General features: G+C 51.0%; 3 protein-coding genes across 6 annotated transcripts; 1 reads left to right on the forward strand and 2 right to left on the reverse strand.

The window, feature by feature from the left end:
* Positions 1–167: 167 nt before the first annotated feature.
* On the reverse strand, positions 168–5559 carry LOC129195776 (sodium-dependent phosphate transport protein 3-like). Of its 3 annotated transcripts, XM_054802177.1 has the most exons (12): positions 5227–5559; positions 4700–4849; positions 4194–4366; positions 3717–3950; positions 3540–3627; positions 3080–3166; positions 2579–2697; positions 2212–2373; positions 1877–2009; positions 1644–1791; positions 1251–1341; positions 168–725 (listed from the first exon to the last, which is right to left on the reverse strand). In XM_054802177.1, exons 1-12 carry the CDS (start codon positions 5528–5530, stop codon positions 594–596), a joined length of 1821 nt encoding a protein of 606 aa, XP_054658152.1. In that variant the 5' UTR covers positions 5531–5559; the 3' UTR covers positions 168–593. The 3 variants fall into 3 exon arrangements, with proteins under 3 accessions (XP_054658152.1, XP_054658153.1, XP_054658154.1); XM_054802178.1 differs by lacking the exon at positions 4700–4849; XM_054802179.1 differs by lacking the exon at positions 3717–3950.
* Positions 5496–11914, forward strand: PPT1 (palmitoyl-protein thioesterase 1). Its single transcript, XM_054802183.1, has 9 exons — positions 5496–5634; positions 5982–6091; positions 6919–7046; positions 7308–7378; positions 8229–8331; positions 8427–8517; positions 9000–9098; positions 9300–9371; positions 9919–11914. Exons 1-9 carry the CDS (start codon positions 5529–5531, stop codon positions 10039–10041), a joined length of 903 nt encoding a protein of 300 aa, XP_054658158.1. The 5' UTR covers positions 5496–5528; the 3' UTR covers positions 10042–11914.
* CAP1 (cyclase associated actin cytoskeleton regulatory protein 1) lies at positions 10818–24262 on the reverse strand. 2 transcript variants are annotated; one of them, XM_054802181.1, is made up of 13 exons: positions 24190–24262; positions 18839–18951; positions 18299–18399; positions 17759–17836; positions 15737–15880; positions 15556–15641; positions 14942–15047; positions 14657–14834; positions 13791–13978; positions 13466–13589; positions 13281–13363; positions 12591–12734; positions 10818–12211 (listed from the first exon to the last, which is right to left on the reverse strand). In XM_054802181.1, exons 2-13 carry the CDS (start codon positions 18930–18932, stop codon positions 12128–12130), a joined length of 1410 nt encoding a protein of 469 aa, XP_054658156.1. In that variant the 5' UTR covers positions 18933–18951; positions 24190–24262; the 3' UTR covers positions 10818–12127. The 2 variants fall into 2 exon arrangements, with proteins under 2 accessions (XP_054658156.1, XP_054658155.1); XM_054802180.1 differs by lacking the exon at positions 24190–24262 and adding an exon at positions 24108–24162.
* Positions 24263–26191: the final 1929 nt, after the last annotated feature.

Raw genomic sequence — 26191 nt, forward strand, 5'->3', positions numbered from 1 at the left:
TCACTTACTTTTTGCCCCAGTTGCTTCTAAAAGGGGATGAAGGATGAATGAATAATCAGCTTGTCTCATTAAGAAGAGAAAAAAAGTGCTAGGAGTCTCTGTGCAGAGGGTGTGAGAAGCTGCTAGTTAAAAACTAACGTTACTCTACTACTTCGTTATTGATTTACTTCATCTAAGAACAGCTTTGCTGGAAATAGCCACAGGCTCCTTGCAGAGCTCAGCTGACAGCCAGCTTTACCAGCTCTCCATGGATCCTGTTCAGGATCTGTTCACGCTGCAGCGTTCCCTCCCGTGCACAAAGGCTGAGGGCAGGGTTAAATGCACAGCAGGTCATGCCTCCAACAGGGAGTAGACTGGGAGCAGAAAGCAGACAGCGCCGGGTGAGGGTGCTGGACACTTCAAGAGTCAGAGTGCAGGCAGGGCTGCTTAGCTTGAGCCATTGCCTGAGGATGCTGCGAGGGCTGCGGGAGTGGGCAGGAACACACGGCTGAGCTTTGCTGCGCAGGTGAGAGGAGGGTAGTAGAGGAGGCTCCTGCCTGACCCGTGCCCATTTGCAGACCATTCCCCTGTGTTCCTTCCCATGCTCGTGGCTCTCATTGCACAGCAGTGTCCTCCCTAGCCCAGTCTTGGATGGTCCCACTGCCAAAGGCTAGGTAGAAGACCAGGCCAAACATGTTGAGGGCTGCAGATATGAAGAAGGCATTCCTCCAGCCCGTCTGGAGATCCTGGGGGAGGCAAGAACAGATCACGATGGTACTGCCCTTCCCTTTACCACCATGTAGTGATCACCCAACTATTGCCACTCAAATCACTGGCATTAAACTCATCTCCTTCCTCTGCTTGCTACTAGTACCAACAACAGAAGAGCTTTGCTCAGTTCAAGACATATGTCAGACCTGCTCTCATTGGAGATGCGTTTCCTGCCTTGGCATTTTTGGAAACGTGTGCTGAGCTGAATTCAGGAAGCTTTCCTGCCTGGCACAGAGCTTCCTTCTCACCCCACTCCCTCAGCCCTCTCTCCATCTCTAAGTACATCCAGATGGGGCCCATGTGGAGCTCTTCCTGCTTTCTGAGTCATCCCCATGTCCTCAAAATGGTCCAGACCTCTGGTTTGCTGGGTGCTACATCACGTGTTCATTGGGAAGGAGGCTGGCTTGCAGTAATTTTTGTTTCAGTGCAAAGAAAGGAATCCATTTCTGACAGCAGACTTGTGGGTTTTTTCCAGGGATGTGCTTGTGGCCTCAAATTACCTGGCTGATGAGAAGTCCAATTGCAGTAGGAGCAATAATTCCTGCAACTATGCCAAAGGTATTTGTGATTCCCAGCAGGAACCCTGCATATCTGGGGAGAGGAATTAAAAATTTCCTGAGTGAGGCAGAGAGGAAACTGTCACAAGAAAGAAGAGGAGTAGGTGCTACCAATCCCTTCCCTCATCTGTGTGAATACTGCCTGTTGTGCTGAACAACACTAGGATCTTCCCCACAAGAATGCAGGGATTTTAAGCATTTATTTTACTTCTTAGCTTACAATGCCACCAGCTACAAAAAATATGGGAAGGGAGAGTAGGAGTTACAGAAGCCTTGGGGGATTGGAAATAGGAAGGACACAGAGCCAGGGAGGGCACAGAAGTCAGACCCGCTTACCTGGGCGCTATATCGATGTGGTTAATATTGATGCCTGCCCCTGTCATGCTGATTATCGTCAAGGCCAGCGTTAGAAGGACCACAACAACCGTGGAATTGCAGCGTATGTAAGGCACAGCCACCAGGAAGATGGCTGGGAGCAGCATCCCTTGGGAGGAGAAGGGGATGTGTTTTATAACAGGCCACACAAGTGTGTTGGAATGGCTGGATGGCAGATGAAAGCTTGTCCTTACCGAGTGCTGAGAAGAGCTTCCTGACGGCTGCTGTGCCAAGCACTCGCCTGGCCAGGAAGAAATCAGCCAGCAGCCCGGCCAGGATGTGCCCCAGCCCATTCCCAACGTAAGGCAGAGAGGAGAGGAGCCCATTCTGCAGAGCAGAGAACAAGGCATTGTCATGTCCGTGGCACAAAGCAATGGAGCCAAACTCCAAGACTGCAGCTCCCTTGGTACCAGAGCCACCAGTCTCCAGGAAGAGATGTCCCTGAGGAACCTCCATGTTCCTATCCTACAGAGGGACCAAGTTCTGTCACTGTGGAGGGAACCAGCCTCAGCTGCAGGGCAGCACTCACCTCTCCAAGGTCAAAGTGGAGGACGTTGCTCATGAACGTCGGCATGGAGGTCAGCAGCATGTAGAACAGCCAGTCTGTGCAGAAGCAAGCAATGGTGATCGCCCAAAGAGGCAGTGATTTAGCCATAGCCACAAGTGGGAGGGAAAGGCCATGAGAGCTGCTCTGGAAGGAATAAAACATCAGCCAGTGTCTCCTTTCCTGCCTCACATCCCCTGGGCAGGCTGTCCAGGCTTTCTTTGGCCTCTCCACCTGCTGCTGAGAAGACAGTGACTATCCCTGGCCACTAAGGAGTCCAGCTGAAGTGTCTCAGTCCCTTTGCCACTGTGTCTGCAGTGTGGTCAGTCATGGTTAAAAGGTTTGCGTATACCTGGTGAGCCAGCGCCAACACGATGTACTCCTGCTCCCCAGCACTAATCCATGGGTGATGTGCAGGGTCCTCGTACACAAGGAGGAACCAGCAGAAGCACCAGGCACAGCCAACGCCACCTACAAGGAGCGGGGCTCTCAGTGCCAATTCCTCTTACCGTGAACTGTGGCAGAGCTGAGAGCCAGCGGGATGGAAGCTGGAGCTGCAAAACGATGAGTGCAGAAAGATGGAGAGGGAAAAAGTCCCCTGAACCCATTGCTCACAGTGGAAGGGGTTGAGTTGATGGCACGAAAGGTTCAGCAAAGGCACGGTCCCTAATAGTACCCCAGCAAAATGGCTTCATCCTGGCCTGGCAGGTGAGCAGGGAGCCCAAAACTCTGGGTAGGACTACTAAGGACAGAGCTGGTCCCACAGGGCTCCAATGGGGAACCTTTGGGACCTCTCCCAGCAAATGCTCTGCAGCGGGGTTGGAGTAGAGGGACATGATGGACCATTACTCACCAAAGATGTAGAAGACAAAAGGCCACCCCAGATTCTGGCAGATGATCCCAGCCACGAGGAGAGCAAAGAAAGTCCCAAAAGTGCATCCTAGGGATCAGAAACCAGAAGAGTCATTTTAATGGGACTTTGTGTGACCAGAAGTGAGCGGGACAGACCTACAGCCTCCACCCTGATTTGTGATGGGAAAATGCGTTGGCACAGATGAAGCGCCTGTGCAAACAAGCACCCTTGTATCCAGGTTTGGTCCCTTCAGGGTTCCTCTCCTGCGTCATGCTGACCTGAGCCAAGGAGACAGAAAAGACACAGGATGGGAGGAGGAGAGGTGGAAGGGCTGAATGCTGCCAACGCTTCTTTGTCAAGGACCCACAGCCTTGAACTTGAGGCTTGCTTGGAAAGAAAGGGGTGAGGGGAGATCCTGCACTTACTGAATCGGTGGTGGGGAAAAGTCCTTGTGTCTTACCAGCATCAGCAATGTTCATGAGCCTGCTGCGTTCCAGCGGAGGGGCCCATTTTGCCCAGAGCGTGTACTGAGCTGGAAATATCACTCCCTGCAAAGATAACAGGGAGCATGAGAGGAAGGGACACGGCAGGGCTAACTAGGTTTTGTAGCCTGGCAGCACCCGGAGCCACAACTGACCTCAGCCAAGCCCAGCAGCACCTGCAGCCCGATGAGGAAGCTCACACCAAGCTCTGCTGCTTTGGGCACGAGGAGGGTGAGCACAGAGGAGAGCAGGAGCCCACTGCCCAGGATGAGTTTCCCCCCGAACAGCCCTGAGCAGTACCCGCCCAGCGCCTGTGTGAGGCCGTAGCCATAGAAGAAGGAGCTGAGGACAATTCCTTGAGTCTCAGCACTCCAGTTGTACATGGGGGCCTGGAGGAGACAGAACACGTCTGTCAGACAGAGATCTCTATTTTCCAGGCACAGACTCCTCCGGAAGGGTAGAAGCAACCAGGAAACACAGCCCTGAGTACAACAAACTGAGCTCTTTGCTCCTTTACCTGCCTTGTCCTCAAGGCTTTTCTCTGCTGCTTCCAAGTCTGTCCTCATGCAAAAGCAAGAGAGGACTGAGCTCGGGAAGCACCTTTCTGTTATCTGCAGCTGCTTTCTACTTACTTCCTGAGCAAATCCTGGGTAAGAGCTGTGGGGAGCGCTGCCGGACCAGCTGTGGGGATGGCTGCTGTTAGTCATGGCGACAATGGCGATGCTGAGGCTGACCCGGAGCATGTACGCCATGAAGAGGGAGATGTGCAGGACCAGGGCCAGGCCATAGTGAGCGGAGCAGAGCCCTGTGGAGGGAGAGCACCCACAAACCAGGGCTGGTCAGAGAGGCCGCAGGTGATTAACTCTCACCCCCTCCTACAGATCCATGTTGCGATGCAATCACCTTACTGCAGCAACAAACGGTTCTTTCCAGGTACCCTCCAGACATCTACCACTGAGTGCCTGCCCTCCTCCTTCGCAGGGGGGGCAGTTTGGATGTGCAGAAGGAGAACAGAAGGGCAGGAAGGCAAGGAGACTCGCCCAAGAATGGAGGGGACATGTCGAAACCTGAGGTTGCTGGCTGGCTGCCCCTGCTGAGGCAGCACTTCAGCCCACTCCTCCCCAGGGAGTGGATTTACCTGTGCGGGAGGAGGGCTGCTGAGCAAGCAGAGGGGCTTCGTCCTGCTCTGCCTCTGGCCTGTCCCCTGCCCGCATGTTGTTCGTGTGGCACTGCATCCTCTTCTGCCTGCAATGCTGCTGCCCGTTTCTCCTCAGGATAACATTTGGCCCTGTTGGGAAGCGAATCTCAAACGTCCACAAGCACGGGAGCAGCTGGGCCACCCAGCAGTGACCTCTGGCATTGCCTCCCAACGCCGTTACTGGTTACTGGCCTGGCAAGAGCAGAGCAGGCTGCCGGTCCAGATGCCTGCACTGCTGGCACAAACACTTTATGAGCACAGCGATTTACAGCGGCCTCAGACCTCCCTGGGATGGCCTTAATTGCATCCCTGGTTTATAACCTTTGACCACAACAGCCTGGCAGGGCAGGGGGTCTGTCCCACCCCGGGGTGCTCCTGCAGACACCTTGGGGGTACCCACTGCCCTCCCTCGGCTGGTGCAAGGGGACGCTCCTTCCCCACCCACCCCATTCTCCAGGGTAGCTCACCTACGGGGAGAGGTGTCTTCCCCAGCCCAGAGGGGACCGACAGGGTCGTGGGGTCTCCTGGTTCCGTGTCGCGGGGCGGGGAACGGGACACAGGCACGTGCTGCGGCGGGATTTGGGATTTCAGGGACGTGCGTGGGATTGAGCAATGCCGGGACTCGAACCTGCTCCTCGAGTGGGAACTCCTGCGGCCACGCCACGCCGCCGCTAGGCCACGCCCCGCTCCCTCTAGCACCGCCCTCCGCCACAGGTCCCGCCCCCGCCAGGCCACGCCTCCACCGCCTGTCCCGTGTCGCGCGCGAGTCATGTGGCCAGTCAAGATGGCGGCGCTCAAGGTGGCGGTGTTTGTGCTGCTGGGGCTCTGCCTGGGCTGCGCGGCCGCCGTCCCCCTGGTTATCTGGCACGGCATGGGTGAGCCGGGACGGGCAACGGGGGACGGGACCGAGCCTCTGGTAACGGCTCTGTGGGCGGGGCGGTGGAGCTTAGCTGGTCCGGCCCGCAGACGGGGCCGTGCCGGGACCCGAGCAGGCCTGAAAGGTGCTCTCAGGCCGCCCCCGGTACCCGCACCAGTGTCCCCCTCCTCCAGACCGCGCGTTTCAGCAGAGGCTGGGAGGTGCTGACCCTCGTCCCCCGGGCTCGTGTGTGCGTTGGCAGCTCCTGGCCCCGTTGCAGCAGAGGGGGTGCCCGGTATGTTTGTGGAGGCGAGGTCAGGGCCTGGGTGGTGGTGTGACAGTGTGTCTCGGTGTTGTCTTTCACAGGAGACAGTTGCTGCAATCCACAAAGCATGGGCTACATTAAAAAAATAGTGGAGAATAAGATACCAGGGATTTATGTTCTGTCTCTCAAGATTGGAAGCAACCTGATACAGGTAACTAACTCTGCTGTCACTCACGTTTCTGCTTGGCAGGGTGGTGGCAGCGTGCAGAGCTGAAGGTGCGGTAGTTACTGCAGTCTCTGTTAGTAACAGGATTCCACAAGGACTCGTGTTGTGCTTTCCCTGCTAGTTTTTTCTTCTTTGTGAAATAAACGACTTTGACAGGTAGAAACCAATAAAATCTAGATAATACCTGCAGAAAAGAACTGGTGAAACCCAAATCCCTAATCTAAATTGGATTAATATGCAAAGCCACTGATTAGCACTGTAACCACTCCAGGTAATACAAAGGCATGTGATAAGATACTGTGCTAAAGCAGAGCTTTATCCCTTGCCATCCTTTTTGATTTACAACCATTTATTCCCTATACATCTTTACTGAAATAAAGATACTGACTTCTTCTGCGCCCTTGTGGTTTTGGCAGTTTTATGTGGCCCTGCGGAATTTCTTTAAATAGTCTCTCAGAATAATGGGCAATGTCTGTTATTTTCTGAGATCAGGAGAAGATGGGTGAATTTTGATTTTTAATTTTTTTATATATATATATACACACACACACACACAAAATCTGAAGGGACTCAGATTGTCAAGAAGTTTGGGGAAACGTCACTGTTCTATATGAGACAGTTTTGTCCGGCAGAGTAGGAGCAAAGCCATGGTGAAGGGAAGTCTCAAAACTTGAATTTCATTTCTGTCATATTGTGAAAGTTAAGGTCCTCTTTCAAAAGCAGAACTGTTGGTGATCTATTTGCAGATATTAAAATAATATAAGCCATTGTAAAGGTACAAGTTATATGTTCTAATCTGCCTAATCCATCAGGATATGGAGAACAGCTTCTTTATGAACGTGAACGATCAAGTGAGAGAGGTGTGCAGCCAACTTGCCAAGGACCCTCACCTGAAAGGAGGCTACAATGCAATGGGCTTCTCTCAGGGAGGCCAGTTCCTGTAAGTTTACACTTCTGTTCCATTTTCAGTGATTTCTGTTGGGTTTAGGTTCTGATTTAAATTTCTCTTGAAGTACTAAGCGGATGTAAACTGACAAACCCCTTCATAAAGGTAGGAGCACTCCAAAGGAGGCAATAATGTGTTTGCCTGTAGTCCTCCTCTACCAGGAAGGGTTGTTACCCAAGCCGAGAGCTGCATACGAACCAGCACTGGTGGCCTGGGCATGGAGCGCCAGCTCAGCTCCTTCATCTTTCTCCACAGGAGGGCGGTGGCCCAGAGGTGTCCTTCTCCTCCCATGCTCAATTTGATCTCTGTTGGGGGACAGCACCAAGGTAGTGTCCTCTTAAGCTACCTCACCTCCTTGAAGGGTGGGGGGCTTTTGTTGGCAGGAGGAATGATTTTTTTTTTTTCCTCTTTCTAAAATCTGACCATTTTCTTATGAAGTCCCTTTGTTTTGTCTGAATCTGGTGATCTGCTTTGGCCTAGTGGTTAGCTGACTACATTGTCTTCTGTCTTGATCTTGCTTAACTGGCAATGAGAAGGGACCTCTGTAAATAGATGACTTACTGTCCGGGTAGAATTCTTCTATACTTTGGAAGTGTTTGGGATTCGGTGTTTTGGGAGAAGAAATTTCTAACTACAGAGCAAAGCCTTTGTGAAACTACACTTTCTGGGTCACAGGGATATTTTACAGTCAGCATCTGGAAGGCTATAAAGCCCCAAGGAAAGGGAGGTGCTTTTTGCAGTAGATTAAAGAGGCAGCATGAAATGGAATTGAAGAGGTGTAGAGTTAAGAGTGGCTGGCAATGAATTTCAAATACTCTCCCCTGAGAATTTCCACGGCCTGAGTTTATTTCTTTGTAGTGTAGTGGGAAAGGTTGTCGGGAACCATCCTGAGATCTCCTGGGAACACACCAGGCGAGCTGGACAGTATTCTGCTTGTCTGCATGCCCCCATTCTCCAGAAATACCCTTAGCTCAAGAACATAATCCATTATCTTTGTGTGTAATAGTGCCCAGGGGCAGGAGGGCTGTCTAATGAGATTGCAAGATTAAAAGCCGCCTGATTCCCCAGGTAATTCTTGCCACTGCTCTGTAAGAGGGTGGTTCTTTACCAGCCAAAGGGATTAAGAGGGATCTAAGTTTGGCTCACTGAGTTGTTACACATGTCTCCATACCCCAGGCGTGTACGGCTTTCCACGCTGTCCTGGTGAGAGCTCCCATATCTGTGACTGGATCCGAAAGACGCTGGATCTGGGTGCCTACACACAAGCTGTTCAAGAGCAGTGAGTATATTCATCAGGGCTGGAACAACGGGGGGCCGGGCCCATGTGAGAAGCTCTGGGTTTCCGATCTGATCTTTGGTTTCTCTCTTCTCCAGCCTGGTACAAGCAGAGTATTGGCACAACCCCCTGAAGGAGGAGGACTACAGGAAAAACAGCATCTTTTTGGCTGACATAAACCAGGAGAGGGTAAGGACCTGGTTGATGATTGAATGCTAGCAGGGGAGCAGAAACCTTAGCAGTAAGTTCCTTCACGTTAGCTCTCCCTGGCAGTAGTTTTGCTGGAGTTTGAAGGGGAACACTTTTTGTCCTGCATCCCATCACTGGTAGATCTATGAATGAGACTTGTCAGTGGCAGAGCAGTCCCCATGTCACTGCACTCTTCTGGAGTGGTTAGTGTAGATGTGCCATGTGCCAAGTCCACCCATCACCACTGAAGTGGGCAAATCCTCTCCCTCCCCTGGGAAGGCCCATCCCATCGTTACAGCGTGGAGATGGGGGCAGGTGCCATGAGGGAGACTGGTGACAGAAATGCACATTCCTGCCTCCCAGGCTGGCGCAGTCCAGGGTTTCCTTTGCAGGTGCAGGGCAAGTTGAAGCATGCAGTTTCCCTGACCTGTCTCAGTGGGCTTTCCAGTGACTTGGAGCTGTTCTCTGTTTCTTTCATCCAGGGCATCAACGAGACGTACAAGAAAAACCTGATGGCGCTGAAAAAGTTCGTGATGGTGAAATTTCTCAATGATACCATGGTCGACCCTCCGATCTCTGAGGTGAGGCAGGCAGGGCAGGTCCTGCTGGTTTGGTTCTTGCTTGTTCCTTGTTTGTCCTTTGGTGGTGAGGATCAGGCTGAGCACAAACACAGACCTGATACTGCACTGTCTGCAGCAGCACATCTCCAGCAGGAGCTGGTGAAAGGCTGCTTATCTCCTGGGAGCCCTTCAGCAACCATGCCCTTGTTTTTATTCTGACAGTGGTTTGGGTTTTACAAAAGCGGCCAAGCCCAGGAGACCATCCTGCTGCAGGAGACCTCACTGTACACAGAGGTATGTTCTGCTGGGAGCTGAGGGGTGTCTATTTCTACTCTGTAGTGTCTCTGGGGCCTTGAGGCGCTCCAAACCCTACAGCTCTGCGCTACTCACTGTCTCTGCCATTCCCGGGGTACAGCCTCCTCTTGCCAGTAGCTGTTTGGGAAGGCATTTCTCTCCAGGCCCGTTCTGGCAGTGGGAATTACAGCGGTGGTCTCATGGCTGGCTCATGATGCCCTTCAGCACGTGTTTAAGGACCTCTGCTCCTTTCCAAAGCCTTGTTGCAACACAAGCAGCTAAACACAGCTCTACCAGCTACTAGGAAGAAAATTAACTCTATTCTAGCTCAGCTGAAACAGGACACATCTAAAATGCCTTTTTTCTCTCTGTGAGAAGCTTTGAAGAGCAGAGGTGCACCCACTCTAGCCTGCCAGCCACTTCTGCCGCAACAACGGTCTCTTGACCATCAGTCAGTGCTTTTCTCTGTGCCGGGTTACCCAGCCACTGCCAGCGTTTGGCCATGGCAGGGCCTCAGGAAGCTATGGTCATGCTTTTCTCTCTGCAGGATCGCCTGGGGCTGCAGGAGATGGACAAAGCAGGAAAATTGGTGTTCCTGGGGGTGGAAGGGGATCACCTGCACTTCTCAGAAGAGTGGTTTTACACCACTATCCTCCCCTTCCTCCAGTGAAGCCGAGGGGAGGTACTTGGAGCACTGGGGAGGGTCTACCACTGTAGTTAATGCAACAGCTACTGTGCAACAGCACTTTCTGTGTACAAAAGCCTGCGGGGATCTGGGGAAGTGGAAGGGGGGGTTCAGCTCAGCAGTTCTACGGCGTGCAGAGGTAGGAACTGTTACACTGCAGTAAAAGTCGGGGAATTGGCTGGATGTCATTACACTCCAATAGGGGTAGACTGAGCCTTGCACTAACTCTGAAGCACTCCCTCCATTCTGTGCAGGCCCTGGTAAGTCTGCTTCGGTGCTTGGAGCTGTGCCAGTCACTTGGTGATGACAGAAAAATTAGCTGCGCAAGAGGTTTGTTTTCCCGTTCCTCGCAGGATGCAATGGCAGTATTAACTGAAACCACTAGTGCAAGAACGCTGCATCTCTTAAGGGGATCAGCAAGTAGACATACATGGCTGCACGCAGGGGAAAGATGACAGCCTCTCCTTCAAGAGGGGGAAAAGGGCCAAATTTAGGGGTTTCTGGGGAAAAGGGAGGGTTTTGAATTAAGTGGGTATTAACAGCTTGAACAGTTTTCAACTAATGGCTTGTTTTATGCACTTTTGTACAGCAACTGAAATCAATAAAGAACTTTACATCTATCTAAAAAAAAAAAAAAAGTGAGATTTGACCACTACTGACAAGTTGAGGGGAGTTGAGGGATGTTCAGCAGTCAGGCAGCAAGGGGCATCTTGTCCTGCCTGAGGTCCTGTGTGCCCGCAAAGAGTAGACAAGAGCCACTGTAATGAGCAAGTTGGCATTAACTTTATTCTATCTTCTGTATAATCTTAAGTACATAAGAAAGGTATGTATGACAAGTACAAGTCACAGGACAGTCTCAAAATAAAAAAATTGCATATTTTTTTGCAAGTTTTGTCCTAGAGAAAAAGAACATTGACACTTTACAGAGGAAATGCATTTAAGATATGCTTATGCCACCCAAGGTGTTGGAAAAATGAAGGTCAAAGCATGTGCAGCTCCCTTTATGGGTCAGTACAGTACTGTGTCTTAGATCCACCACTCTGCTCCAGGGCCCTGGAACAGAGGCTGCAAGCTTCCACCAAAGAAAGAGCCAAGCAAAGGGGAAAGGGGAGGTTGAGAGGATTCACTTTATGGGGACTGATTGAAGATGAGGAAGAGAGCGATGAACCAACTTGATCCAACACGGGTATTTACTGCACTACTGACCCTGGAATGAAGGAGACCCCTCCTCTGCAGAAGGGGATGGGTTCAGAAGAACCATCCTGGAAGACTGAACCTGAGTTCAGCTGCTCCAGGAAGGAAGCCCTGGAGCAAAGATTCCCTTGCGAGGGTGGAGGGCTCATGGAATAAGAGGTGCTCAGCTCCAAGCTACCAACTAGACTGCTGTAACCACAGTTACCCCACCGCAGTCTTCCTGTGGCACTGGTTAATAGAAAGCCTCCTGTCATGGCACAATCAGAAATACACTGAGCTAGTAGGAATGATGAAAGAGAAAGCAGGGTGGAATGCTATGGCCCAGGTCCTCAGCCTTTGGTCCGACAAAACCATTCCCACATCCTGTAACGCCACCAAATAGTACATAGAGCTGGAATTAGCAGCTTCCAGGACCTTCTTGAGACATTTGCCATAGCAACTGGGTACTTGGGATCCCAACATAAACCATTATTTGTTAAAAAGGGGACAACATTCCTCTCTCACATGAACAGTTTGCTTAAAGGCAACACAAAAAAACCCCAACAAAACCTGAACAACACTCTGAAAGCCAACTGCCAGTACTGGCTGTGAAGTTCACCAAAAATCTGACTTGATCAATTGGTGCAGTTAGATCAGACAAGGGGAGAAAAAAAAAAAAAATACACCTTCCTGCTAATAGATGTGGACAATAACTGACCCGCCACCTACACCAAACCCCAGCCAGAGGTATTTCAGTGGTGGCAGGTAGCTGTGTCTCCTGGGTAGAAGAGAAGCAGTTTGAGAGCAGAAAGGTACAAGAAATCTAAGAGAATCATCTGAAAGCAGATTTGTCCCACAGCAGGGCCAGGGGAGGGTGTGAGCCTTGGAGCTTTTCTGCTTAGCCAGCAATTTCTGTCACAGTGGTAACCAACTTCTGACCGTTCCACACTGTCTTGAACTGTTCTGGGACAGGGAATTCAGTCTGGAGGATAAAAATAGAAATGTGTTGTCAAAAATCAGTTTATGGCTGACACTAGTAACTACTCCCACTGCTTCAGGCACTTCTTTTCTCACATACGTGCTATGTCTGCTCTTGTACTACAAACACTGTCTGCTCTGCCCGCCAGAGATCCCGAGGAAGAAGAAACTCTCACAAAACAGCAAGTATCTCACCGTAAAGACAAAGAACTTGATTTGCTGGTTTTAGCATCTGATCATCATTCACAACCTCCAAATCTAGAGTCTGGAATTGTCCCTCCAGACCTCACTGTGCCATTCCCTGCACGGCTCAAAATATGAATCCTGCCCTGCGTTACCCCAACCCCAAGCAGACCACACCGATTTCAAAACTCGACACTCACAAAGTCACCACCCTCTGTGGGAATAAGGACGTTCATCTCCGATGACTTGGCACTGACGATTTCGCAGTCTAGGGAGTTCTTGCTCAGATACACGTGGCAACCGTCTGTCTTGTTGATGGAAATTGTTGGCACTTTACCCATTACCTAGCAGGGTGGTCAAGGCAGCAGTTAGAAGAGCATTAGCTTGAACTAGGCAACCACAACATTTTTCTTTTGCATTTGCCTTCAAGGCAAGGTTTGACTCCAAACCCCCTGCCGCAGAAACACTGATTCAAGTACCCTCATCTTTGGCAAAAGCCTGAAGCTCTTTCTCGTTTTGATCTCTTTAGAACAAAACTACAGCAAACGCTGGGCAAATCGACTATCCCAGATCAGATACCAAAACTGAAATCAGAGTAGATTCTACTGCTGGTCTCCTACTTTGGCAGTCATATCATGCTGCCCACCTCAGAGACTAATCTTTTATCTAGAGCCCTGACACAGCTCAGTGAGGCAAATTTTAGCCCTTTCCCAAGGGCTGGGCAGGGTGAGCTGCAGAGCAGTAGTACATACGGTGTTTCGTGAATGTTCTCCACAGATGCACATTCCTGTTCTGAAAATAAAACTACTCAAAGGAGCAGATGTTACAGATGCCCTGTTGTACAGTGCATCGGTCATACTCCAGGAGGAGAACAGGTCGCAGACACTCACCTGAACTTTAATGTCCCTGCTGTTTATGATCTCTACGATGCCCACCACGTCATCAAACACCAGACCTAGCTTCTTACAGTTATCTGCAAAGAAAAGACAGAGTAGGTCACAGAAAGGTTTTGGAGATTCAGCCTTCTGCAAACAGACCAGCACGCAGAAGCTGTTTTCAGGGTTTCTCCACTTACCGAGGGTGATGGAGTTGATCTTGCCTTTGATTTGGAGCGTACTATTTGTGCACTTGAAAACATATGCTACCTGCTTCAACTCCGTGTCACTAATGACCAGGTTAGTGGCATTCTCCTGGTTTTCCTGAAAAGGCAGGGAAAACACACTTTATTTTTGGAATACAGACCAACGAATCCACATGAATAGCAGTGCAGCCCCTTTAAAAACAAACTGCATGTACTTTCAGGCTGGTGCCTCTTACAAGAAAGGTCTTCAGGACACAGTCCTTCCCTGCCACAAAGCTTCCACCCCTCCAACGCGCTCACAGCGACGCCAGGCACTCACCACTCTCCACTTTTTGCCCTCTAATTCTAGCAACGCAGGTGCCTTTGGAGAAGTTTTTTGGGAGGGATTAGCATTACAGGCTGGTTTGGGAGCAGTGAAAGGTTTGGGTCCACTTCTCACAGGACCGCCTTGGTTCTTCAGTGCTGGATTCTTGTGGGTCTTCATGTCATCTGAAACATGTCTTAAGCCTGCAAGAGAAGTCAAACATGAGATCCAGTTCTCCTCCAAGAACGCAGTTTCACAAACACTAGACGTCAGTGATTACAACAATCAGCATGACAACATTTTTCAAAATGCAAATGGATTGTTGAGACTGGGCCTAAGCTGAGCCTAAGTGAAAGTGAGCGACAGCAAAGTGAAAGAGGGAGCAAGACACATTGATGCAATACCGATGAGAACACCAGATGTACTGTAGAAGCAGAAGGCACCAGCTCTTCCACTCCGCAGCTGGAAAAAGCCCTGAGCCAAGCACCTCGCCTTTGTTTCACATCTGTCCCGATACGCTAACCAGGTAACACACAAAAGGGATACATTTTGTGCAAACAGGTGCAAAATTGCACCTTTTGTACTCGAGCTGTGCAGGCAACCAAGGGCTCGCTCGCTCTGTTCCAGCTAGAGATTAATCTCTTGCTACACCTGGCCGATGAGGCTGAGAATGTTAACTCAGATGTGCTCCCTTTGTCCCCATCAACTGCCTCAGGGCTGCTCCTGGCTCCCAGCCTCATCCTCAGAGCAGATGGTCTTTTGTTACTGCAAGCATCGTTTCTAAGCAGGTGTATTGAAGGGACAGCAGCAAAACAAGGATTTGCAGCACAACAGTGCTCTCGCTCGTGGCTGCCCTCCTTCTGCTTGCTGCTTCCACCTACCAGAGGTGATGCCTTCTCCCCGATTGATCTGGGCGAAGAGCGCAGAGCGGGAGGCAGAGTCATCTGTGCTGGAGCTCGTGGGGGCAGGAGCAGGTGGGGGAGGAGGGCCTGGTGGGGGAGGCGCAGCCCCGGCTGGGGGAGCGGATGGTGATTTAGCCCCTTCTGTTGCTACAGGACCCTGTAAGAGGCCAGCAAGAGGAAAGGCAATTGCACAAGCTCCATATCTGCTGCAATAATCATGCAATACTCATCTAAGAAGCTCCTGCAGACGTGGCCAGCACTTACTGTTTTGCTCCAAGTCAGCCCTGTGGTGTGATACTCTTTGATATAGGCCTGCAGCTCTGTCCAGATACTCAGATAAGCTTTCACCCAGTCCACTTGCTTTTTATCTCTGAGGACACAAGATCACAAGGAGTGAGCAGGTGCATTTGCCATTAAAACCCAAGGACCACAAACAGTTCTTTACATATCTCCACCTCTCGGTCTACAGGTAAAACGCAGCTGGACCAGCACAGCAGCCTTGCACCTCCAGCACTGCATTCTAGCTTTAGTATTAACCTTGCCCCCGCAGCCAGAAGGCCACAGGCCTGCTCTGCACTGTCACCCATTTTAATTGGGGAGCTGGTACTTCCAACAAGACCCATTCCTGAGACACAACTTGCTGCCTTGGGAAAGAGTTCAGCCACTTCCTACCAGAGATCCCAGATGCAACATGAATGCAAGGAATCTTGTCCCTATGTATCAGGAAAGAATAGCTAAGTAAGGCTTTAGAAATATAACTGTCTTTAAAAAGAAGACTGAATTACAGACCAAGGCAGCTGTGGTTAGATACTGGAGTAGCCCCTACACACCCAGTTAGCTGTGTTCAATGACATCTTTAAGAGAGAAGGCAAACTTACACATCCTTGTACTCCTTGAGGATCCGGTTGGTATAAAACATGGCAGCATCAGTCATTTCCTTCACGTAAGGACCAGGCTTTGGAGCCTAAAGAAGAAAGAACAGATTGTCATGGAGCAGCTGACCAGGGAGCCAGACTTTTCCCACCAGCCCAAGAAAACCACTTCCCACAGAGTTCTTACCATGGCCACCCAGCCCAGGGCTGGGATGCTCTCGCTGACTGCCGATAAGTGATTGAACAGTTTGCTACCACGGTTCTTCTCCCTGAAATTCTGCACCACCTGGATTTGCTCTGAAATCGGTTTCAGAAGTGATGAAAATGCATTCTGCAGGATGAGAGGGATGATAACAGTTAAATACATTAATATTGCTCTGGAATGGCTGCACATCTTCACAGGCAGCTCTGCTGAGATGATGGTCACTCGGAGGAAGATTCCAACTGGCACAAGTTACTGCTACACCTCCTGTCCAGGCCTGGCCCTCCCCACGAGCCAAGCTTGGTCCCGCACCCTAGCTCCTCCAGGGCTGAAGTCATAGCTCCCAAACGGATTGGTACTATGAGAGTACGCCAAGAACTGTGACTCATGTTCAATCTAAGAGACACTGACAAAGCTTATTAGTTCCGAGGACAGAAATAGCATTTGCCTTTCCTGGCTTCTTTTGTTCCAAGACAGTTTGTCAAATTTTTCCTCTCCTCAGAGAAAGGGGGTGCTCTGCAGGTTTTTGCAGTTTGGGATCTACAGCCTGCATTACAATCGGAGTCCCAGCAAGTTCTCAAACCACCCTATCAAGCTGGATTTCAGGATTCAAGTTACTTCTCAAGTCAACCCAAGCCTTTAGTATTTGGATGATAAAAATTGTTCCTGTGTGGTGTTCACTTGGAATGCTGACTGAAAGCGTTTAGAAGTCTTCTGAGGTCAGAGCAGCCAATTAAACAGTTCCAGAGATGCCTCTTGGGCAACTTTTCTTTCCTCTAAGATCAGAAAGTCTCCTGCTGGTGGCAGCAGTGAGGGACAAATTTGGGCAAAACTTGCTTTTCAAAGCCTCGGCTTTTCCATTTGCTGTCTCTTCCTCTGTTTAGGTGAAAACAGAGGTTCCAAGCACCACCAGCCAGGCTACACTTCCAGAAGCTCCAGCCCAGTGCCACTGTCAAGTAACAGGATGGGGAAATTCTTCACCACAGGCAATGAGAGGTCGTACATTTTGCATTTTAAACTGGCTACTCCAGAACTGACTACACTCCTCCAAGACAACCTGCACAAAGACCTACATTAGATTAAGGTTGCTGTTTGTTCATATTCCTTTATTTAAATAACGTGTCAGTGGAATTTGTAAGCAGATTCTCAGGTTAGAGGCTACGCAGAGCAGCGTCCCAGCAAGCCTGGTGAAAGTTAAATACCCCTCCAATGCTGAGCTTGGGGAAAAAAGATGCAGATATATTTTGCAGTGAATAGGAAAGTAGCACAGAAATCCAGCTACCACAGTGTAACAGCAGAAGCCATGACTGAGGCAGATAATAACTGCAAAGAGAAGCAAGGTGGGATCCTGTTGCTCAGGAAAACAGTTCTCGGCAGGGAAAAGCCAATACATTCAGGATGAGATTTTCAGTCACACATCCTGCTGAGAAGCAGCAGCCTAGGCTAAAGTGTTAAATTACTCGCTAAGGACAAATCAATCCTAAAAGCCTAGCTATTATCCAGAGACTGTTCAACAGAGACAAGTGTCTGTTATATTTCAGAAGGAGTTTAATGCCTGAAAGTCTATAAGCATCACATAATAAAAAGCACGCTCAGTGCAAACCCTGCTGCGGCTCCTGTCTCAGACAAGTTCCTGTCTGCAGGTTGCCTCTGAGGGAACAGTGATTGTGCAGCACTGGTGCCAGGTGAAACTCTAAACAGACGCTGCGAGATGACACTCACAAGCTGCTCTGACACCTACACAAAACTTGTTGCTCTAATGACTGGAAAACGCCAGTTCTGCAGCTCTAAGAATCAACCTCCGGAATTCTGCCCAGTGTCGGGTGAGCAACCAGAACAGTTCACGCTTTCAGCAAGTGCTACCTCATGGATGCAAGTGCCTCCCGTCCTCCTCTGGTTCCTCTTTTGGAGCAACTGTAACGGCCCAGATTCCCCTACAGCATCAGTCATCCCTGACTCTGAGGTAGAGGCACACAAGGTTTCCGATGAACGATTTCGCAGACTTACCTCTGTTGGCTGCTGATGTTGAGACGCCATCACCAGAAGAGCCCTCTCGCTCATCAAGCCCGCATGAACCATCTCAGCCTAAGAACAGAAAGAAACATGAGAGCGCTTCCCTTGCACCCAGCATAACGCTAACAGGCATTCCAGCTCCCACCGCTTGCAGTCTGTAAGAAAGCAGCTATGCTGATCTCAAAGCACATATTCTTGGAGACACCCACCCTCAGACAAAACTTGCAAGAGTGTAACAGTTCTTGGGCTGGGTATTTTACAGGCCCCCTGAAAGGCACGCGCCAAAGTCCATAAAGAGAGCTAGGCACCTAACTAATGAAGATTTCAAGAAAGAGGTGTGATTCACAGCGGGTGTAAGTGCCAACCTGATGGAGATTATCTGGGCATCTGCATTTGTTTTGAATCCTTGAGGATTATAAACATCCTAGAGTACAGCGCTAAAGGAATGCAAACACTGACAGCAAACTTGGCCCTTAACAGCCCTGAAGAACAAGCAGCATCTATTTAGATTGGAGGGAGAACATGAGTCCTTACATGCTTCTGCACATCTCCACCAACTTCTTTGCTGATCTTGATGTACTCAGCTACCGGGCCAGCCAGAAGGGCATCGAAAGCCTGCACGTACTGAGCCACTCCTGTGGAGAAGGAACCAGAGCACAGGTATCACCGAGAGGCACCAGGTGGGCTTCTGGGCCAGGAGCACCCACGCACACGCACTGCGCTCCTGGGCCGCACCTCCCACCCGCTCCACGCTCAGCCTTCCCCCAGGTCACACTGACGGAATGCAGGAGGCTCAGCCCAGAGCACACAGCTGAACGCAGATGAGGGAAACGCTGCAGCCACAGGAAGTCCTTATCTTAGCAGGATGGTAACCACAGGCCTCTCTGCGTCTGCGCAGTATCTGCTGCGAAACTCGCTTCCCCTCTGTGCACAGGCAGTTCACCTAACAGCCCTCTGCATGCCCTGCATGAGCGCTGCCCGGTCTGCAACAGCTACTGCTGATGTCCGACACTGATGCTTCAGCACAGGGAGTCCCGTGCAGCGATGCTGCTGGGGAGGTGCTTTGGGCCTTACCTTTGGAAGGGCCATCTCCACACATGCCAGGTCCTTGGCACACTGTCTCCAGGCGCTCCACAGCCTTCTCTAACCGTTCAACCAGTCTTTCCATATCTACCGCTGTCCACAACCTGCACAGACGGAATACAATTATTCACTGACAGCATGAAACTTGTAGGCCCAACACTGAAGAGAGTTTATCAGCCATCTGGTACAAGCTATACCAGTTCCAGAAGAGTAATTTCTACCTCTCTCTGCACCGTGATGATGGGCAGCAGGGTGCCCTCAGATAAGCAGAGACGTTTGGATTACACAACCACGCACACAGCCACTTTCTATTGCTTTACATGTATAAGGATGCTAAAACTTACATCTTCTAACCTTGTATTGACACCACTCAGTAAAACAAAGGTCTGCACAGAATCTCAGTGCAGTCAGCTCTTGGCCAAAGTCCCGGTTGTGACCATGCAGCAAATCAAGTACGACTGCTTCGCTGGGAATTCATGCACTCCAGGTTAGAACTTGTGGTTCTGCAAATGCATCTGCGGGGACCTCCCAGAGTCTTGAACTCCTCCAAGGAACATCTATAACTCCAGCACTGCTACAGTACATAGCATTGGCGTGCAAAACAAGCCACCCTGGCACACACTAAAGGCGAGCAGCTGCACAAGCTAAGGCGGCAGAGCTGCTTCTACAACAATGTGCCCCTGTTCATCCTCTCCTTCTACAGGCTCCGGTATCTGAACTGCGGAATCTACTCTGCAAGCACCACACAGGAAGGCAATTTATGCACATAAGTCATTTGAAGCGTCTCATCTGGAAAAGTCTTAAGTGTCTTATAAACTTTCCATTAATTACTGCTTTGCAGAGACTCAGCACCAAGGAGCAAGACAAGTCACGCTCCAAGCACACTAATGCACAGGGAATGCAGGGAGGGAGTAGCAAGTCACCAATTGTGTTTTTATCTTATCATCGCTCACTGAAAGATGTTACTATGTGAATCACAGCTCCCTTCTTATCACAATAGCCTGCGAGAGCTCAAAACCCTGCCTGAAGGAGAACGTCCTTCCCAGCACACGCAAAAGGAAGACAGGGTTTACCCAGGTGCCTCAACAAACCAATGCTAGATCTCCCTCAGAAACGAAACTCTAAGTTCTAACTAGGGTTTTGCTTTTGCTCACCAGCCTTCTCAGCCCTGCTCCAAAGTGCATGTTTTCACCCAATTTCCAGAGGATGTGGGGTAGATCCAGCGTTAGCCACGAGTGGCACTGATGTCACAAGACAAACAAGGCCGTTTTTCCATCCCTCTTTCGCCTGCTTGCGTCAGGAGAAGCAGCACCAATGTGGGGGTGGGGGAGAGGCCACCCCCCCTTCCAAAAGGAAGAGAGCGGTTTCCTCCTCTGTGCAAGAGTGAGCAGGAGGAGACACTGTCCATAAAACTGGACAGCAGGAACTGGATGGCTTCCAGATACAAAAAAGTTCAGAGAGGCTGAAACTTGTGGGCAGTCACCCATATAATCAACAGTAATGAATGCCTCTCTTTTTGTTTTGTTTTTTTTTTTTATTCTGTACAATGCAGAAATCCTGACCACAGGATCGTCAGCGTTCTGCTGCGGCCAAGGACGATGCATCCAGAATGGGGCTCACGTCTTCAAGTGGGAGCGCAGCCAAGAGCCGGGCTCTGCCTCCCCCGCTCTCAGCATGCTCACAGAAGTGGTTATTTTTCCCCCCCAAAAAAGCCACCTGTTAAGGAAATTCTCCCATGCTTTGAGAGTGCAGTGAGATAGAGGGGTGTAACACAGGGGTTTCAGGAAGGACACCAGGCTTACTGAGCACTGAGCAGACAAAGCTGCTGTTCTGCACCACTGATCCCCACCACATTCCACACGAAGCTCTAATCTGATCAGCCCCATTACCGAGTTGCAAACTGCATTTCAAATCGGGATTACAAACCAGAAAGTCCAGATGGAAAGCTGCTTCCGACCCCCAGCAATAAAACATGCTGTTGCGAGGATCATATCGCACCAGTTCTAGATACATGGTCGGGATTAATGTCCTTTAACAAGAAAGTGTTCCTTGAGATTCAGGTCCCTGCCAGTCTCCTTGCCGTTTGACACATCCTTCCTGGGTTTTCGTGACAGAAGCCATAAACTCACAGTACTCAATACCAGCTTTGCAAATCTAGTGCTATGCCAGATGGTGAACTCATTTTAATTTCTGTTTAATGGGCAGCATTAGGACAAGTCGCAAGATAAGTCCCTTGGTAAACTGGCAGCAAAATCAGAACTAAATGCAGGCAGCACAAAGTCCTAGAGCAGGCAGCTATATCTCAGTCACTCCTTGCTAAAGGTATCTTGACTCACCCTTACTATGCTCTTCGCCCTGTGGATGAAGCTCTTTCTGCTACCTATGTACTCATCTGGAATGAAATAAAAAGATTTAGTTGTACAGACCAGAACCTAACTAATTGCAGCCAGAGTCTGCAATCCAGAGAGATGAATGTTTAGCAAGAAGGGGAAAAAAAAAAAAAAAAAAAAAAAAAAGGAAAAAAAAGACATTACAAAGTAGACCTGCTTGGGCTACATCTAAACAGCATTTTGTCTACTGATTGCTCTGAACGCAGAATAATCTGTCAGTAAGTGACAAACTGACTTCACAGATCTCAGTAATAAAATGGGATCTCATTTGCCCTCTTTAAAGAGGAAGCTGAGACATACAGATCATTGAAGAGTCATTTTTGTTCAGAGCATTGTCCCGTGCTCAGGAGGAATGAGAAAGGCTTTCGAGATACGCTGTGCAGCCAGGGTTAGAGTTCTCCGGTTGACAGAAGTGGAGTTGAAGCTCTCCCTTTTGGGACTATAATGCAGGATTAAATCTAGGTCTTGTTTAAATTCAATTGAACTTTGATTACCAGTGGAGCGGAAGCCATGAACTTGCAGCAAATGCACATTTCACCCTGGGCCAGAAAGTCCATTCATTTTCATAGCACATTTAGTTAATCTATTAACTAGCCTTTATTTCCATCAACGCTTGGGAACGTGGTTTTGAACACACCGTACAGCAAACAGGCTTTCATCTACAACTGATATACTGATCAGAGCAGTAAAGGGAAAGGATTTTATTTGTAAAACCACTAGCTATCCCAAAGCTGATCCTGTATGACAACACAGTAAGAGGAGTTTCCTGTTTGGATAATATCAGGGAGTCGGTATGTCCTCAGGAGTGAGCAAGTTCTCATAAAAACAGCATAAATGAAATTCTTCCGGTTGCCTGAAACAGCACACTAACCTGAGCCCTCACTTAGACATTCTGGAAGACACAAATGTTAGTTTTATAGCCAGTCAAACCTACGCCTCTGTTCAGATTCAGCTTTTGCGAAGCCTGACAAACTGCTGTCAGCAACATGAAATTTGCATCAGCTACTTCCTGTTTCTACAGGCAAAAGGAATAAAGATGGGACAACTAAATTAAGAACATACCACAGTTTATTTCTGAGCTGACACTGGAATATCTCAGGGGATCAGCTACCAGATGATTTCCAACATTTACATCTTCCAAAAGCCCAAAGATTTATTTTTTTTTTTAAACAGTTCAGCTCATCAAGTAAGGAACTATTTGGAGCAAGACAGGACTCAAATGCCTGATTTTAGTCAGTTGTCAGGACCAGCCACAAACGCAAGACAGCTATTGCTAGTCCCAGCGGCTGCCAAGACAGAGATCTCTGCTGTTTATAGTACAACAATACTTGTTGACATTGCTCCAGAACCCATGATGTCTACTTCTGGTATTTCAGATCTACTTTATTTAGAAAAGCAAAAGCACTTCAAAAAAAAAAAAATCCATCTGGACCCTATTTAAGCTCTCTCAAATAACAAATCTTACCAAAATCATTACAAATGTTATTTGGCATTTTTAGTCAAATATTAAGAGACGGTTAAAGTATCACTTCACACTAGAGCAAGCACAAGGGCTCCTTTTTCATCACAATTATATGAGAACTGCACTTGCTAGACTCTGTTGCTATACTCCTCTCAATTCCATTCCCTGTCAGGGCGATGAATCCACCAGGGAAGTAACTGAGGATCTCAGATCTAAGCTAAATTGGATACAGCACCAAGCTCCATATCAGGAATTCAGAGCATCGAACCCCGTCAGCATCCCTCCTGAGCTGTGCCTGCTCAAGCAGAAGCTGCTTGGCTGAACTTCGTTACGTGAATAACAGGGGGTATTTTTGGCTTTCAGAAAGCTCAGCAATATTCCGGGGACGCAAAGATTGCTTCAGGAAGAGAAAGGGGAATACAGCAGTTTCTTGATGTCACAGATTCCTGGGTTTTCAGTGATGCACATCTATATCCCAGGTCTTGGGGAATTCCAGAACCTGACATGCAAAATCCTGTGACCCGACGCATGAAACGTCCGTATTATTTTTTTCGTTTTGCTATCACAAACTCCAAAGCAATCACTTAGGTGTTTATCCCGTCCTAACCGCCACCAAAACGCAAAAGAGAAGCCAGCAACAGGCTGAAGACAAAAACACTACCCGAGCCCAGTAAGATGGAGAAAGTACCTGGGGTTTGGAAGCACAAGCTATGTGAATATCCTCCCTGGAGGCTGCGGCCAGTCAGCCCGGGTGTGCAAAGCGGGATGTATCACCTGGGCACACACACACACACCTCCTGCCCGGGTGAGTCACCCTGGAGCCACCGGCCCCGGTAACCACCGGCCCCTCCGCCTCCCACCCTGCCCCCGCCCGCCACATCACCGGGGAGAGGCGGCTTCCGACCGAGAGCTGCCGGGATGGCAGCAGTCGCCGGTAGACCAGCGCACCCCGCCCCCCTTCCCGGAGACGGAACCGGAGCGGGGAGGATATAAACGCCTCTCGCTGGGGTTGTGGGGGCACGTACGGGCCCCCGGCGCGTCCCGGTGCCGGCGGGGATGGACCACGGCGGCCCAGACCCCGGTAATTCCCCCCCCCCCCCCCGGCAGAATTCAGGCGCAGAGACACCCCCGGGCCGGGCCGGGCCCCCGCGGCAGGAAGCGCCTCCGCTCCGCGCAGGAAGCCCCGAAGCTGCCCCGCCCGGTACCAGGGACGGCAACGGGCCCCGGGAAGAGCCGCGTCGGGGAGCTTTTACCGTTCTGTGACTAAATTAACCCGAAACCTCCACGTTTAACGAATTTACCCCCAGCACCCAGGAGCCCCTCCTGCCTCCCTGCGCCCGCCCAGCGCGGCCCCGGCAGAGGCGGACGGAGCCCCCCCGCCGCAGCCCGGGCGGGCCCGACCCCTCACCGGCGCCCCTCGGCCATCCTCCTCCCGCCGATACCGGCTCCAGGGCACGGCCCACGGCCCCAGCCCCCGCCCCGGCGCTCACCTCCCCGCCGCGCTCCCGCTCCGCCGCCGCCCGGCGCCGCCCAGCACCCCCCGTGCCCGCCGCTTCCGGCCCCCGCCCCGCGCACCGGAAGTGCGCACGGCGCGGCGCGGCGGAGCTTCGGTCAGTTACCGCCTTGCGATTGGCAGATGGAGTTGGGGGCGTGGCCGGAGAGAGCGAGGGGTGGGTGTGGAGGGGCGGGGTCTCGCTTGGGGGTGGGGCCACGGAAGTGCTGGAGCGGGGGCGAGGGGCCGGATGGGGCCGGGACCCCCAGGAGGCTCCGCGATCCCCGAGGCCCCCACAGAGGGGCTGGAGGGAGCTGAGAGCCCCCGCGGGGGTAGCTGGGACCCCCCCCCAGGAGGGGCTGTTGGGGCAGTGGAGTCCTCGGGAGATCTGGGACCCCCTGAGAGGGGTTGGGGTGGTTTGGGAGGCTGGGAGGAGGCGGGGACCCCTGAGAGAGGGGTGAGGCTGGAGGCCTGGAGAGGTGGCTGGGGGCTGCAGACTGGGCCCCGGGGTGGGGCTAGATGGGACGAGACCCCTTGGGGAGGGGGGATTGTCCTGGCCTTGCAGGGACAGGGCTTGGCTGGGGAGCAGGGTCCCCTGGGGCTGCAGAGGGGGTGGAAGGGAGACAACGGGTGCTCCTGTCCCTCAGGAATGGCATCTGCCTGTATCAGGGGGACCTGAGGTCAAGGCCCCTCCAAGCTATGTCTGGTGGGTGTTGGATGGGAGAAAGGGTCCCTCTGGGGAAATGCTGACGATCGAAACAGCTACACCCCTACACAGGGTAAATCCTGGGGGGCTCTGGGCCCCTGGTGCTCTGTGCCAGGGGTGGTTGTCATTGCTGGCTCTGTGTGGCAAAGATGGTTTTACTTTTGGTGTGTGCTGGCTCGTCCCAAACATCAAACAGCTACAAGGCTCCTGTGCTTCCCTGGGTACAGAGCACTTGTGCTCACAGACCCTCTTCGATCCAAGGGTCTAAAAGCATTTGGCAGAGGGTGGGTAAATACGGTTGTCCCAGCTTTGTTGCTGGAGAGACCAAGAACAGGTGGTCAAGGGAAAAATAACTCAGAGTCAGGAAGAGGTCCCTGGAGTCAACACGGGATTGTTCCCACAGAAGGCTCTGCTGTCTGGTTTTACCATTAGGGCAGGACTTGCCCTAAAAAGGTGGTTGCTGCCACAGTTAGAGGAAGGGCAGCAGTTGTCCCTGCCTGCTGCGAGGGACCTGGAGCTTTGCTCTGTGTTTTTGGGTCCCAGCAGCCCCAGAGAGGGAGTTGAAGCTGCCCTCAGAGCTGGGGATCTGTGCAGACAGACAGACCGTCTGTCCTGGCGAGGGCTGGGACACGTTGACAGGATGGGAAGGAGGAGAAAACTCAGCGAGGTTGGCTGACTTTACCACCGCTTCCTGCCCTCTGCTCCGCTACCATAGATGGTCACGTCTGCTGCAGCGTGGGGTGGAAGTGGGGCCTGTCCACCGCCGAGCTCCCGAGCAGAGATCCAGGCTCCATCTGTGGGATCCTGACTGGGGCAGGCAGGAGCGAGACCAAGCCTGGAATCGGCTGTGGCTCGGAGCGTGGCTCTGCTGACATCTAGTGAGGTTGTCTCCTCTGGCTTCGCGTTCCCTGCGAGGTGGGGAGGCATTCAAAATCCTTTGAGGGTTGGGTTTTTCTGAGCAGCCGGTGGGTAGGATTCATGTGTCTTCTTGGCAAAGACACAGCTCACCACTCTCCCCTTTGTGCAGCCCCCCTGGCTCCCAGCCGCTGCCCTGGCAAAGCACATGGAACCAAGTGGGACCTGCACCACTGCCCTCGCATCATCCTTCCCAGTTAGGCTGAAGCCTATAGAGGAGACGAGCAGCTCCCTGTAGTCACCAATGCCATTTGCTCGGTTTTCTGGTTCTCTTGCCTCATTTTCCACCCTGCCAACACCTGATCTGCCTCTTGCAGCTGTCTCCATCATGATCAGACACCTTAGGATCAATTAACATGATGCAAAATAGAAAATAAGA

Source organism: Grus americana, chromosome 23, assembly GCF_028858705.1.
Source record: "Grus americana isolate bGruAme1 chromosome 23, bGruAme1.mat, whole genome shotgun sequence".
NCBI lineage: Eukaryota > Metazoa > Chordata > Aves > Gruiformes > Gruidae > Grus > Grus americana.

Coding starts and splice junctions, on each gene's coding strand:
- PPT1 (XM_054802183.1), top strand. CDS start 5,529: ATGTGGCCAGTCAAGATGGCGGCGCTCAAGGTGGCGGTGTTTGTGCTG. Junction 5,635..5,981: donor GGTTATCTGGCACGGCATGG/GTGAGCCGGGAC, acceptor TGTCTTTCACAG/GAGACAGTTGCTGCAATCCA. Junction 6,092..6,918: donor TTGGAAGCAACCTGATACAG/GTAACTAACTCT, acceptor CTAATCCATCAG/GATATGGAGAACAGCTTCTT.
- LOC129195776 (XM_054802177.1), bottom strand. CDS start 5,530: ATGACTCGCGCGCGACACGGGACAGGCGGTGGAGGCGTGGCCTGGCGG. Junction 4,367..4,699: donor GCAGCCCTCCTCCCGCACAG/GTAAATCCACTC, acceptor CTCCCTCCACAG/GGCTCTGCTCCGCTCACTAT. Junction 1,792..1,876: donor GAAGCTCTTCTCAGCACTCG/GTAAGGACAAGC, acceptor TCTCCTCCCAAG/GGATGCTGCTCCCAGCCATC.
- CAP1 (XM_054802180.1), bottom strand. Junction 18,400..18,838: donor TGGAGATGGCCCTTCCAAAG/GTAAGGCCCAAA, acceptor CCTTCTCCACAG/GAGTGGCTCAGTACGTGCAG. Junction 13,979..14,656: donor GGGAGAAGGCATCACCTCTG/GTAGGTGGAAGC, acceptor CTTCTCTTGCAG/GCTTAAGACATGTTTCAGAT.